At 36.7% G+C, this 15298-nt stretch overlaps 1 protein-coding gene across 2 annotated transcripts in view; it reads right to left on the reverse strand.

Moving 5' to 3' along the window:
• hbs1l (HBS1-like translational GTPase) overlaps window positions 1–15298 on the reverse strand; it is a 167034-nt gene that overhangs the window by 131937 nt on the left and 19799 nt on the right. For both annotated transcript variants that reach the window (XM_056239869.1, XM_056239861.1), the window contains 12 exons: window positions 15114–15279; window positions 14902–15019; window positions 12795–12941; window positions 12573–12647; window positions 10423–10540; window positions 9731–9799; window positions 9420–9524; window positions 5437–5527; window positions 5169–5277; window positions 4955–5055; window positions 2950–3094; window positions 2763–2808 (listed from right to left, as the gene is read on the reverse strand). In XM_056239869.1, the coding sequence (XP_056095844.1) occupies window positions 2797–2808; window positions 2950–3094; window positions 4955–5055; window positions 5169–5277; window positions 5437–5527; window positions 9420–9524; window positions 9731–9799; window positions 10423–10540; window positions 12573–12647; window positions 12795–12941; window positions 14902–15019; window positions 15114–15279 (1256 nt within the window). In that variant the 3' untranslated portion in view covers window positions 2763–2796. The remainder of the gene's footprint in view (window positions 1–2762; window positions 2809–2949; window positions 3095–4954; window positions 5056–5168; window positions 5278–5436; window positions 5528–9419; window positions 9525–9730; window positions 9800–10422; window positions 10541–12572; window positions 12648–12794; window positions 12942–14901; window positions 15020–15113; window positions 15280–15298) is intronic.

The raw sequence follows: 15298 nt of genomic DNA on the forward strand, positions 1-15298 counted from the left end.
ACGAGTTGCGTAATCAAATTATCCTTTTCAAGTATAACTAGTAAAGTAACACATTACTTTATAATATGAGTGTGCATTTACTAATCTCACTTACACAAAAACAGATTCAATATTGCTCAAAATGAATACATACATGGAAATGCAAACTCAGACTATTGCACAAACCAGCAATAAATAAATATGTAACACAAATATACTTTTATTAACCAATGACTTTGCCGCTGACCTTTGATGATCCAATTTAAGCATACAAATAAGCAAAAATGACTTAGTTACATATCACATTTGTGTTTGAAGAAAGAGAGTTAAACTTCTGCAATCCAGAATGAGCTGCGCCCTCCACTGTACTGGCGTGAATTTGCATTTCCTTCAGCCTGAGGCTTACATATTTCACTTTTTATATGAAAGGGCTTTTACATTTGCCAAAATTAGACCTTTTTTTTTTTTGGTATTACAAAACAAACAGGCAAGCCCCAAAAAAGTAATGCAAAAGTAACAGAACCACATTCCTTTCCATAAAGAGTAACTATGCAATTATTTCTTTAGGGAGTAACTCAATATTGTAATGCATTACTTTTAAAAGTAACTTTCCCCAACACTGAACATGACAGTACATGAAAATAATGAAAGGATGAGAATTATAAAATCAGATGACTAAAACAGAGTGTATTATAAATACACACACACAAACACACCCATATACAGTGTAGGTTAATTAAAAGCAAATTTAAACCATTTTTAGCAAAGCGACTTTATAATTTTATATTACTTATTTTTTAATGAAGCAGCATTAGAACAAATTATAATTTTCTTTATGGAGAAGAGCAGAAAGACTCAAGAGTGGGAGACTTTGCTCATTCTAAATCAAAAGACAAACCCTAGAGTAAAGTGGGTGGATGTTCGAATCTGATTCCTCAAGATAAAGATATAAACCACCAAGCCAAGAAAAATAACATCTATAAGGAGAATTAACAAGCAGAAAAGAGACAACCCTTATTACGCCGGAAATACCATTGTAGGCAGTGATGCAGAAAAATCGAGGAAGGAAAAGATCATTAGACACTCATTTGGGATGATTCAAACAGAGGATCAAAGAGAACAATGAGTTGAAATTAGACCAAGTGTCAAGAATGTTCTTTTAGGTATTTCAAAAAAATCTTTGATGCTTTTAAAGCAGAACTAATGTCAGAATCCCTTCAGACTATATGCACTTTTAATAGCTCAACATCTGCAGCACATATACTTTATATCCCAAAAGCTCAAATTGAGAAAGTATTTTGTCCGAACCAGCAACCCCAATGCTGTAAACCCAGAGGTAAAGGCCAAGCAAAGTTCCCTTATTTGTTTTACTTTTGATGCTAGTCTTAAACTACAATTTTGTGTGGTGGATAAGGTCGAAGCAGCATATTCCATTGCACAGCGGAAACATGCTATTAATTCTTCAGGGTATTCCTCTACAACCAAGATGCAGAGACAAACTGATTAAAAACCAAGCTTTTCTTAACCAACGTGTCATAATCTCCAAGTCTTTATCTATTCTGAACACGCTGCATTCATGAAGTCTTTTGACTGTGAAGTGGAAAATTACAGCACCACATTCTCACAGAAGAAAACAACTTTTTAGCTACATCTATTAGCATTTGAGCACATTATGGGCATTTGTGGAAGTGAGCACTTTCTGGAATAAGTGAAAAATTACTTGATTCGCATAAATCAGATTATACTGCAATAGTAAAGAGAGTTAATAAAACATGATTGCATTGGGATTCATGTCATTCAGCATCAGGCCAAAAGGTGCAAAAAGCTCAATCAAGAATTACAAAAAATTTTAGGGGTGAAAAACAAAGCTTGCATGCAGAAAAAAAATGTCCAGAGAAAATACTTTTGTGAATTTAAAGCGGGGTCATAAAGCCAATTAGCTTACCCTATGTATTTATTTCCTGGGCCAAAAAAACACAGACAAGTTTTCCACAGTGATGAATATTTTTTATTATTCTGATGAAGAAGCTTTCCCTGGACCAAACAACTTCGGCTTCGATACACCCAAACAAATGTTCTTTAAATTAAAACCCCTTAATAAACAAGTCAAAAACAGATGAATAAGTCTGTTAGGTCCTTAAAGCGATTGCTGTTAGATTACAGACACCGGATGAGTTTCTCTCAATTCACGAAATATCCCTTTATCCACTGGTTCTTGTCACTGACCCATTAAAGATCAGGAAAAGACTGAGTAGCAGCAATGGAAGGGCAGGTTTCATTCACACACTGTCCCGCTCATATGAGAAACTGATGGAGCAGCCAGATGTGTTGTTTATTGTCTTCCATCTCCCCTTTTACAAATGTCCACATCTTTAACTAATCAGAATAACTAACCTTAAAATCCTTCGATTTGAACCAAGCCTAAATGTCCATTATATGCTGCCATTTTAGTCAAAAATAATGCCATTTACAATAATCTAAAAAAAATATCAAATAAAAGAATATGAGTTCAGTTTGTTGTGACGCAATTAATGAATGGAAGCAGGTAATCTTTCTGTCTGTTCCTGCGTGTTATTAGGAGGGTTCGAGTTGAAACTTGGGATGAATTACAGTTCAGTTGTATTTTGCAAGCTGAAGAGCAGGACAAAAGGCATTCTCTCTTTTACACACACATTCACGCTGACTCTAGGGCCTTTAGACAGGTGAAAGGTGAAATGAACTGTAGCTAGAATCACTGTCAGGTTGCCCGGTGGGCATCTGTGTGCATTCAATTTGTGTTTGTTCACTTCTCTCCGCTCTTCCAGTTCCAACTGGTCCTTACTCTTTGATCTAAAACAGTATAAACATCAGCATTAACAAGCGTCACATTCTTATGATGCAATTTGGAAAAATGCTGATGAATACAAGACGTATGCTTTTTGCAACAGGAATGCGTTTAGTGAGAAAAGGTGGACATGTACTGCGTTTTACCTCTGTGACAACTCCAGCAGCAATGGTGGAGCCCACATATCTCAGCATGAACCGCCCCAGTTCTTTATAGTCCTTATAGAGCTCTAGAGCCACAGGCCTCTGCGTTTGAATCTCCACCACTGCGTTCTGTCCTTTACTCAAACACCTGAACAACATCAATATTACACTAATGAATCTTCAGCGAAAACACCATTCTGAACCATCTTTAAAGGAATAGTTCATCCAAAAATGATATTAAAAAGTGTCAAATGACAACAAACACCATTGGGGTCCTTGCTTGTGTCAATGCCAATCACCAACTTGGAAAATGGGTTTCATTTTAATATTACTTAAAGCAGCACTAAGTAGGAATTCCGTTTTTGTCAAACAGCGACCCCTAGAGTCGCTGTGGAGCACTTGTACTGTCGTGAATAGCACTCACGCAGAGATGGCTCGCACTCACGGCCGGATCCCCTCCCCCTGTACACCGGTACCTGTTCAGTAGGATGGACGCTGTAACGAGTGGAAATAAGGTATGGCCCCTTTAAGAGCTGCGCGCGCCCTACCACATGTATACGGCGCCGGGTTATTTCTGTTTGATGCTCATTTTATCAGAATTTTATCAGATCTGTTTTGGGCGGCTCGCCGGCCCAAAGTTGCAAGGGTGGTTTTGCGGCTCACAGGCACCAGGGGGGTGCGAGACGACCACCATTCAACACGAAATCAGTAATATAAACATTACAATGACTCCAAAGCTGTTCGGTTAAGGTAAAAAAGTTACTTAGTTCACCTTTAATACATAAAATATTATTAAATAATAATAATAAGAGTCATTTTAAGTGCTTTTATCATTTTTATTAGTTTATGTTTTTTATATTTCCATTTCGTTTTAATTATTTTTATTTTAGCTTTAGTAATTTTAGTACTTCAACTCTAACTTATTTCAGTTATTTGCCAACGCAAAATTTCACATTTAAGTTTCTAAAGTTTGACATCTACTATTTATATTTTATTTTAGCCTTATTTCAATTACTGAAATGTATTTTTAAAAGTTTCAGTTAATAACAACAGTAGCTATGTTTCCATCCACCTATTTTTATGCAGATTTTGAGATATCCCATTCAAAAATTTCTGAATGGATACACCAAGATGTGCATCAATTAAAAAAAAAAAGCGTATATAAAAATAATGTATGCGCTCAATTGAGTTGAGACATGCACATAAACTATGATGTAAACACATTTACCAAATAAATCGCTTGATGCACAACAAAAAGTCATGTTACTTTGCCTCAACAGAGGATGTGATTTGGATAACCCGACTAACCAGCCGACGAACTTCATTGCACAGCATCTCAAATGTTGGTTTGATCATTCTGAAATGTGTGAGCTAACGTCTGTCAATGGAATTTCCTTTAATTCCCTCCCAGAAGCTTCTCGCATGATTGTGTTCCCAAACACCAGGCATCCAAACGCAAGATAACATGACGGCATTTATTGTCTTTCGTCTGTGAGCTCTGAGATGCAAGTCATTTATTATGTAGGAAAAAAGAGCCATTGCAGTTTCCCCGATTGTAGCAACTTCCATTTTCATTACAGGTATTTTGCGCCAATTTCCCAGGAAGTGACGATTTTGTTCACTTGAACATCTGAGATGGAAACGGTGCTTTATTCGCAAATATTTTATGCAAATATTCGAATATTTTGCACATAAGGTAAATTCACAAGATTTTCATAAATATAAAAAATAAAGTATTTTGTGTTCATCATACAAATGGTGTCATATGGATTCAGAGGACTTGTACTATATAGCACACAAGGACTACTTTTACTATACTTCAATAAAGCTTTTTTTTTTTTTGGTGTTCACTTTATGCAATTGTTATATGGAAATGAGCACATTCTTCAAAGCTTTTGTTTCACTGAAGAAAATCATACAGGTTTGGATGGAACAACATGAGGGTGAATAAATAATATTTTTAATTAGTGTAACATACTGTATGATTCCATATCATTCATCCACTTACTTTGGTTTCTTCTTGAGAACCTCTCCACTGCTCTTGTGTAATATACTGACTAACTTCCTAATAGTCGCCGGTTCGCTTACAGTCTGATAATGCAACAGCACCTGACAATCAAACACAAAATACAAGGAATTGTTGACAAATGCACTTGCACATCATGTAGATGCAGAGATGTGTATATACTAGAAGTTTGAACGCAGAGAGAGTGTTTTCTCACAGGGAAGCCTTGCGTGATGGGAAGTTCTATATTAAAGAGAAGAATTTTTGCTCGGAATCTTGTGCAGGCTCTGATGGGCTCTTTGGGATCACAGAATATACATCCAATGCTAGAGAGAAAAATATGATCATACAGAATCATAAGCGCCCAAAGAAAGTTTTCTAATCAAGTAGTATGTAATATAATCAAAATATTATATAACCACAATATTACAGTATACTCTCAGGAAAGGAATGCTTTCAACACCAGTGATTCATTCCACACTCACTTTATTTTGATGATGTCCATGCCCGTTACAGTTAGACTGACATGATCACCGGCAGCTGCCCAGTCTAATGCTTCATCATGGAGAGTGATCCCTGGAGAGAGAGACGACTGTATTTTAAGGATACATCACTTACATTGGGCATTGGGCTTGGCAATACATTACCATTCAAAAGTGTACGGTCTAAAAACTCTCTGCATCGCATTTACAACATTTCAAATCCCTCAGTTGTTGAATCTTGTTTTATTACAAGCTCTGTTGTGTTCTCTTTTTGGCAAAAAGTCTGCTGGCAAAAAAAGTCAGCTGTTCGTTTTATTTTTTTACATTTTTTTTTCTAACGAGTGATTCCCGGAGGTTTGAGATTTGACAACTAATATATATGCCACTCTCACACCATACATGCGTCAAAGAAGCAGGAGCAACTTTTCTCTATACGGATATGACAAGACACGCACGGGCAAGTGACGTACTGTATGTATGCAATTTCCTGTGAAAACCATCCCGTCAGGTCTAAAATATAAACACTTGTAACAGGCTTACCATAGTGAATTAGGGATTGATGATGTTTTGAAATTTTGACATGAAAAAAACAGACATGATTATTGCATATTATTTCACACTGCATATTTATATATTGCATTTTACATTATTATTGTTTATTACCATGTATTGTTAACAATGGCTGTCAAGCGATTTACATTTTTTTAATATAATAATTACACAATGTGGCGATTAATGAATTCATTCTATTAATGGCAAATTAATCACATCAAATCTGGCTGAGAAATTACCCCCAAAAGTTCATTTAAAGTCATTATTGATGAGAAAATTTAGCTTTAGAAAGAAATATTATATTTGATCCAACAGAATTCATTAAACATACACTTTTAGGCTACAACAGCCATGAGGGTGAGTAAATGACAGAATTTTCATTTTTGGGTAAACTATACCTTTAATGGGGTTTTTTATTGATATGGAATATGATATTATTCTTTTACTGAAATAATATTCTAAATAAGAAACAAACTGCCAGTAGGTGGTCCTAAATGTCTAAATGAGTAAGTCATTCATTTGATTTGTTCAAACGGCTGATTCATTCAGGAATTAAAGGTCCCCTGACATGACATTTTCACTTTCTGAGGTTTTTTAACATTAATATGAGTTCCCCTAGCCTGTATTTGGTCCCCTCGTGTCTAGAATTTTCAATCGGTGTAAACCGAGCTTTGGCTATTTTTCTCTTCTCTGCAGCTCAGACGCGCTGATCTTAAATCTCCTCGTTATGACGTCATAACGAGGAAAGGTTACCTCCCCCTTCTCTGCTTTGCCCGCCCGGAGAATTTGGCTCGCCCATGAGAAAACGAGCTAGGAACAGGAAGTACGAACGCGCCGACGCGATTTTAGTTTTTCCTAGAGAAATAGCTTTGAGATTTGAGTTTTTCCTCGAGAGATATCATGGCTTGCAAACGAGCGAAGCATGGCAGTTGATCAGTGTTCGGATGTACAAATGAACACAAAAGTATTTTTTAGTTCCTTCATCCGAGCCTCTGAAGAAACAATTAGGCCATGAGACGGGACCCCAAATTTGGGCTACCGGTACCATTTTGAGGGATTAAATTTCTTTTTGATTTTCATGAAGGTACACATCTCTAGTGTTGGAAAATGTGTGATAACATCCGATCCATGGTAGCTTTCATTAGAAATCAACACTTATATCATCCTACCTCAAGGTAAGGTGTTCAGTGACTACAAGAGAGAAAAATGTATCCTTTTATAATTTAAAAAATGTATTTAAAAAATGTATAATTTTTTATTATAAAAATGTATAAAATTTTATAATTTTTTTATAAAAAAATTATAAAATTTATTTAAAGATAAATTCATTTATCCTTTTTCTTGACATATGTTTGAAAATCGTCCTCCGTAACCAAAAACTACCTTGAATCTAATGCTATCACACATTTTTCAAATACAGGGTCATATACCTACACAAAAATCACCATGCGGTTTAATCCCTCAAAATGGTACCAATGGTTGATTGGTACCATTTTGAGGGATTAAACCGCATGGTCTCTTAACCCTCTGTCTCACGGCCTAAATGGGTTAATTTTATTTTCTCTGGAAATGCGCCGACACAACTTCCCAAAGTTTTGTATGGTCCAAACATTTCACCGACGACTGTTTCCTCAACTCGATGAACGTCTAAAAAAATAAATCGATCGAGCTACCAAGCAACAATTTCTGATGTGTAGCCTAATTGTTCAAGTTCAGACAGGTAAGTTAATCTTTCTCTCAAAATAGTTCAATACGGTTTATGCATAAGTCAAGCCAGTGACTAAAATATCAACTTCACATCGTTTATTTTAGTAGGATAAAAATAATCTTATTTAAATTCTGAACAAATTATACAGAAAGCGATCAAAGAACAATCTTTCCACACAGCGCGAGTTTATCTGGACAACTCGTTATGAAATCAATGACGCACGTTACACTGCACAACGAAGCTCTTACTGTATGTACATCATCGTGTTTGCATTGGGGAAAGCATTAGAGAGAGTGCAGAAACTGCGTTGCAAAGATAAGATCTTCATTCTCGTGATCAACAGACTTGTCATATGCTTGCTCAATGCTCTTTATGTGATGGAATAGATCTAAATACTTAAAAAAACTTCTCACGATTCGTTAATCTCGATAGCTGTAATAGTAAAAACGTATAAAAGCTGTAGTAAAAGTATTCGAGAAAGTTGCGCATGTAATACATAGCTATTTCATATGCAAGCATGTCAGCCAATCACAGCAGTGGGCGGTTACACTGAATCCCACAGCAGACACGCCCCTTCAAATCAGAGGCTAAAATCAGGCTAGGAAAATTGCCTTTTATTTCTAAATTATGACTATTTTTGATCTAAAAAACATACTAACATTATAAGGGCAACCCAGGAAACATTATAAAATAATAAAATAACCCCATGTCAGGGGACCTTTAAGTAAATGGCTCTCTTTATGAATGGGGCCATTGAATCATTGATTCAGCCGATTGATTTGTTGAAAACACGAATTCATTCAGAAACACCACTGTGTTGCTTGGAGATACACAATCGTTCTGCTGTGGCTTTATATGTAATGTTTTCGTCTAAAATATAACAATAGTAACTTATTTATTGAACTGTTGTATAAAATCAGTATCACATCTGCACTCGTGCTATTCAGGATAAAAACAGCACTCGAGTGATATTGCGCTCATTGCTCGAATGATATTGCTTTACATACCATATCATTTGATATAAATATGAGACAAAAAGTCATTCAGGGGCTATAGAATTTTGAATATTGAATTTTAGGGGTATATTAATGCATTCTATTGGCTCCATTACACAGTGAGTTGTTGAGCATGATGCAGGACAACAACAGATCGGGACTTCCAAACTCCTGAAGTGTTTCCAGAAAAGTGTACCATATGCATCAAACACCTAAGGAGTTTCGAAGTCGCGATCTGATTGGTTGAATTCTACAGGATGTCCGCGAGACGTGTGTCGAGACTACGTCACCATTAACTGTATGAAATGTCAGATGACCTACGTGGGGCGGGGCGGGGCAGGTGTGTTATATGTGTTAATTTTATCACATTATTTTTTATCCATAACTAATTAAATAAATTAACGTGTTAAATCGACAACCCTATTTGTTATATTGGCGCAAGGAAACATTATAAAAAATCAATGTGGAAAACATGCCTATTTAAAACTAGATTTTTTTCTGCTTGAATTAAACAAATATATATATATACACTGGCAAATGCCAAAATTGTGCATGTCTTCTACATTCAGCATCCATTTCTTAGTCACAGGACTGGAAAAAAGCCAAAAAGTCTAAAGCAGTATTAACCAGTAATCACGGTGCTTTATGAAAACACCAGAAGAGGGTGCTGTTGCACATCCACCTAGAGCAATGCATGTCTGTATAAGTTAATAAAGCTGCTGTGTGTTTACCTTTAACAGTGCAGGTCTCATTAGGAGGCATGACCAGCGCTTTATCTCCTGTTTGAATGAAGCCAGCCTCGACCTTCCCTGTCACACAGAATCCAGAGCCCTGGTCTGAAAACAGTGAAATTGTTTAGGTGATCATGAAATCAAACATCTCTAACCTGCACCCTAAGAGAATAAGGGTTTGCCCCTAAGGGAATAAGAGTTTGTTTCATTTTTTTGAAAACATAGGAGTATTTGCACAGAATCTAACAAAATCCAATATTTGTGCATTTAGATTTTGTACACTTTGCTTTTATGTGGGTTCCCATGCTGACCTTTGAAGACGTCTGAGACACAAAGCCTGAACGGCTTCTCCACTGACCTCTGGGGAGGTTTAAATGCATCTGCAAACAGACAGAAGAAGAGAGATGAGGAAAGATGCAGTGGCCTGAAGGTTTTCTGTTTGCCTCATCAAGTTTTGGTGAGTCAAAGTAAAACTGCTGAGGATTCTCACAGCTCAGCCACCAATCAGATCAGAATCATGACACTAGACCTTCTGTGAAAACACTCTACACTTACACACTCATCCATGTGCATTAACATAGAAGTGCCCGTTCAAACTTATAAACAAGATGCAGAAGATTAGACTTTTTTGAACTTCCAAAATTTTTTTTTATCTTTGATAATTAATTTGCATGATTATTGAAGGGGGAAAAACACTGGTGCAGAAATGATTTGGTCAATTTAGACGCAGTTACACCTTCTACAGACCGTTTGATCATTATCTACTCACCCTCATGTTACACAAAACATTTTTGCCCACAAAAAAAAGAAAAGAATTATCAAAATGTCAAAGCTTCTCTATTAAAAATGTGCCGGGTTTATCAAAAATAATAAAGCAACTATAACATTATATTGTATTTTTGTAACATTATGCATTATATTCTAATATATTATACTGTATACATAGTATATGTGCATGCAAATAGAATTGCACAAACGTGTCCACATAAACAAACACACCCACCTATCTGTTCCAGTAGGCATGGTCCAGTGTACCAGGCTGTAAGGTCTGCTACTTTGCTCCTAGTGGTCAGATTCTCCCCTGATAGGCCACTGGTAGGGATGTAATACACATCAGAATCCTGCAAAGACAAGCACATTTGTAACACATGGCCAGCACAGATCATTTCCATAGCGGCATGTGCTGTTGACTGATCAAATCAACTTGCAGGTGGAAATGGGCCATGAAATGTTGCTTTACATTCCCACACCATTTTTAACCCACATTTTAAAGGCCACAGAATGTTTTACAGGCCACAATTACACCTCTTGCAAGCACATCAGAGGTGACATGTACAGTACAACACGTATCATTACAGTTCACTGCAAAAACATCTATTGTACTGTTGATCCATAAAATGTAACTAAAATGTGTAAGCTAAAATACTAGAAAATGGCAAAAAAACAACAGTTGTGCACAACTGTCACGATTGTTGTGATGGCAGAGCTGCCGTTAATTTAAAGACAAATGTCAGGAGTGCATTATTGTAACGTGAGAGCGTGTCCATGTCATGCACGAGCACAAATCTCTCCGCTCGTAGGCGGCTTTCCTTCACTCTTGCACAAAACTGGAAGTGCGCTCTCAAATATACAGTGGTCTCGTGGCTCTGCTATCGCATGTGCGCTCAAACTTTGCCTTGTGCACTTTGCCCTGGCTATCAACCATCAGACTTCGACGATTGACTGATAAAATAACAGTGTACCTTTAAATTGAAAAGAAATTTAGGATCCATCTTTGTATATCGAATAATTCCATGTACAAATTTCAAGCTCAGTTTAGTCAGCCTGTTCTGTAGTTATTCATTTTATTATTTATTAGCTATTCGAGTTAAGTGATTTTTGTAAATAGCTATTTACTAAATTATTTTATTTAGTGGATTTATATTTGTGTATATAGTTCTACAATAAAAGTGTATCAATTTTGGGTGTGGGTGACATGTCATATTTGGCCTAGTGCACCAGAACCGCCACTGAGAGCTGAATTTACATTTAAAAATGTATTTAGGAAACTCATGTCTGCAAAAAAAAAAAAGCACATCGCACTCATATTATTTTAGAAACTAGACATAGTAGAAATAAGTTGAGCAAAGCTGAAACTAGTAAAAAAAAGTTGAGGCCAGCAGTCAGTTTCTCTTCCATAGCCCATATTTCATTATTACAATGAAATAATCTTGTTTTCTCTTCATTTTTTGAAGAGTAGTTTATACAAAATGGAAAATTCTGTCATTTTTCACTCACTCTCACATATAAAATATGTATATTAAACGCGGGTGGCTTTGGAACAAGGTTAAGTAAAAAAAAAAAATGTCAGAATTGTCAATTTTATATATATATATATATATACATATATATATATATCAGCTCCATCCAAACTGAGATATTTTGTATTTTGCAACATATTAAATTTTTTTACTAAAAACTTTCAGGAATGACAAAAGCATTTTAACAGAAGTAATTTATCATTTACAACTTGCGCAAAAGTTATTCGATAGTGTTGTGTAAGGAACAAACCAAAATTAAAATCATTATTTGCTGTTCTCACCCACCTTATCTCATTTGTGCTCAATTATATATCATTATTGATTATATATTAATATATACTGTATTTGTGCTTGAAATGGCATGTCAAAATCTACTGCAAACAGGTTTGATGTGTTTTTATGATAATATTTGCAGATTTTTAACAAATGACCGTTTAAATCTGCTTCACACACAAAGCTATATCATATCACAAGCTAAAACACTGCACACCGGACATTTTACAAAATAATAATTTGAGTTCCACAAAAGCATTTAAATAACTTTTTCTTCTTTCATATGCATTTGCAGCACATAAAAATGGAAAATCAGTCAGAAAAGACTGACGAGTATCAGAATGTAAGCTGATATTGTGTGAGATTCGATCAGAACATGCAAGACATCTTTTTTAGGTTTGAATGGCAGTTTCTGGATGTGTCATTGATCAGATGAACATTCACTTTATCCTGAAGCACCAACAGAAAACTCACGCACTTAAATGAAAGTAACACAAAACAATTGGGGGGGAATTACCAAAGTACAAAAAGCACAGGGGAAAAATATATAAACATCCTCCATGTGCACAGACTGCATTACCTTAAAACCAGCCTGCTTTAGAAAGTGACCGAGCTTAGAGATGATTTCCTGGAACCTCTCCTGCTGCCAGTTAACCTGCAGACACACACACACACACAGAGCATGACGTGATGAGCACAAGTGGTGGGAGTGGGATTGAAGCATGGTTCTCAGACATAAATAAAATCATGATTGACATTGCCGTGGTTACTGTACACTGTTGTGGTCCCCATGGTTACCCACCTGGTCCATCTTGTTGACAGCAACAGCAAGCTGCGTGACTCCGAGGGATCGAACCAGCAGGCCGTGCTCGCGGGTCTGCCCCCCTGCCTCAAACCCGGCCTCAAACTCCCCACGGCTGGCATCTACGACTAACACAGCCACATCTGCCTGCAAAACACACACACATACTCCTCCTCAAACGCTCTGCGACCAGCATCCATCACTAATAACACTAAGACTAAGACACCCAAACATTACAGAAACGCACACAAACACTTATACTTTAAAGTCAAAATGAAATGCAGCTCAAACCATTACACGGCTCTCTGGAATACTTGATTCTGATTGGTCAGTCACAACTCTAGAAGTGTGTTATTCCCCGATAACAACAGTAATACATAGCAATGCTAAATAACATAACGGCCATCTGGGTATATGAAGCCTGTGCGTCTTTCATGTCTCTCGTATCATACCGCGGACTCGCTCTTGCTTGATTCATACAAACGCAGCTGCTGCCATCTTGCGTCTGTTACATTTATCGATTGCACTGAAAATCAAATAGTAGGACATCAGTATTAATAGTACTGTAATATCACTGCTGTGTTCATCTCCTTGGCAGGACGATTGTTTTGTACACCGTAAATGGATTATAAGATAATAAACAGGTCAAATCTCAAATCAATAGCTCTTGCATCTATATATCTAGCAACTGTTTTCTTCACAGAAGCTTTGTGGTTAGTGAGCTAATCAAATATTTCACAAGAATTTCTTTTTTTTGTGTGTCCCAATTATTCACTTATGTGGGAAGTTGCCATGTAATAAGCAGGATAATCTAAATCGAGCTGGTTGTTATCGCAAAATAAACCCCTTCAGGGTGATACAAAATATGTCAGAGTTTATTCTGTGATAACAACCGGCTGGATGTACATTATCTGACACATACATATTGTATGTGTGTGTATATATATATATATATATATATATATATAGTTTAAGTAATAGTTTTCAGGGGTCACAAAACATTAAAGATCCCCTAATCGATATTGCTTTGTCATGTCAACTTCAACTTCCGTCATCATACAGAAATAGTCTAGAACCAATACACACCCACCCGCAATACACACACAACCACTTGCCCCCAAAAACCCTTTCTCAGCAGACTGAACTGAGGATATGAGTAAATCCGACCTGCACAATGTGACTAATTTCCTTCACAGCATTTGTAAGTATCAGCCAAATCCAAACACACACACTCATATTCGGAGTACTAGTGGTGGTGGCACCCAAATCCACAAAGAACAAGTTTCATTGAGACTTTACTGTGCAGAAGAAATTATGCATAGACATCCGTTGTCCTCTCGTCAACTCGTGCACATGCAAAAAAAAAAACGAATAGGCAATAGAAGAACAACCTGAAAGAGGACTCTAGTTTAAACAATCAAATTCAGACATTTACTCACTGTCCTGTCACTCTAAACCTATATGCCTTTCTTATGTGGAGAAATTACAGTTACAATGGGAACAGAAGCTTTCAAGCTCCAAAAAAACATGAAAGCATCATAAAGTTGTCCATATGACTTGTCTTCTAAAGTCATACAATAGCTTTATGTAAGAAACAGACCAAAATGACATAATTATTCAATGGTAATTCTCCCCTGTAGTGAGCTGTAAACCACTGTGGCTAGACCATTGAGTCAGGGAGCTGAACCTGGGAACTGAATCAGTCTGACTGTGAATGATTCATTCAGACCTTTTTATTACCCAGATCAACCGTTTCATTAAAGATCCAACTTCACAGAATGAATAAATCATAAATGCTACTGCCCAATGCCCATCACTCATTAACAAGATTTTCAGAGAACCACTTTTTTAGTTTGAAATATCTGCCTGATTCACACACAAAGCTATCATAAGGCTTCATAAGACTTGAAATATAGTGTCTGGAACTTTTTTTGGTACTTTTGTGTCCTTTTTGATCTCTGAAAGCTTTATTTGCTGCTTCAAATATTCAAAATTTCTCTTTGAGTGATGCAGGGAAGTTTGAGACGACGTGGTGGTCAAGGTATGGAAATGACCATTTTCATTTTTGGTTGCATTTAATTGAGCCTAAAGGAGCACATGGAAGTACCTGTGCCGCCCCTGTGATCATGTTCGGAATGAAGTCTTTGTGTCCTGGTGCGTCCATCAGAGTAACAACCTTCGAGTCCGTCTCAAACTTTGTCATGCCCACATCCATGGTCACTCCTCTGTGAAAGAGAGCAGATGATGAACAAATGAAGCTTGGTTTGGGTAACATTTTTCAAGACAGAAATGACACCTGAGTGTTTGTATTAAACCAACCTGTCTCTTTCCTCTCCGGTCTCATCCAGTACCCACGCATAGGCGAACGAGGCCTTGCCAGCTTTCTTGGCCTCCTGCTCATATTTATGCATGGTTCTCTTATTAACGTTCCCCAGCAGATATAACAGATGACCCATGAGAGTGCTCTTACCAGCATCTACATGACCTACACACACAAACAAAGT

Source organism: Rhinichthys klamathensis, unplaced genomic scaffold, assembly GCF_029890125.1.
Source record: "Rhinichthys klamathensis goyatoka isolate OS25496 unplaced genomic scaffold, OSU_Roscu_1.1 h1tg000020l_1, whole genome shotgun sequence".
NCBI lineage: Eukaryota > Metazoa > Chordata > Actinopteri > Cypriniformes > Leuciscidae > Rhinichthys > Rhinichthys klamathensis.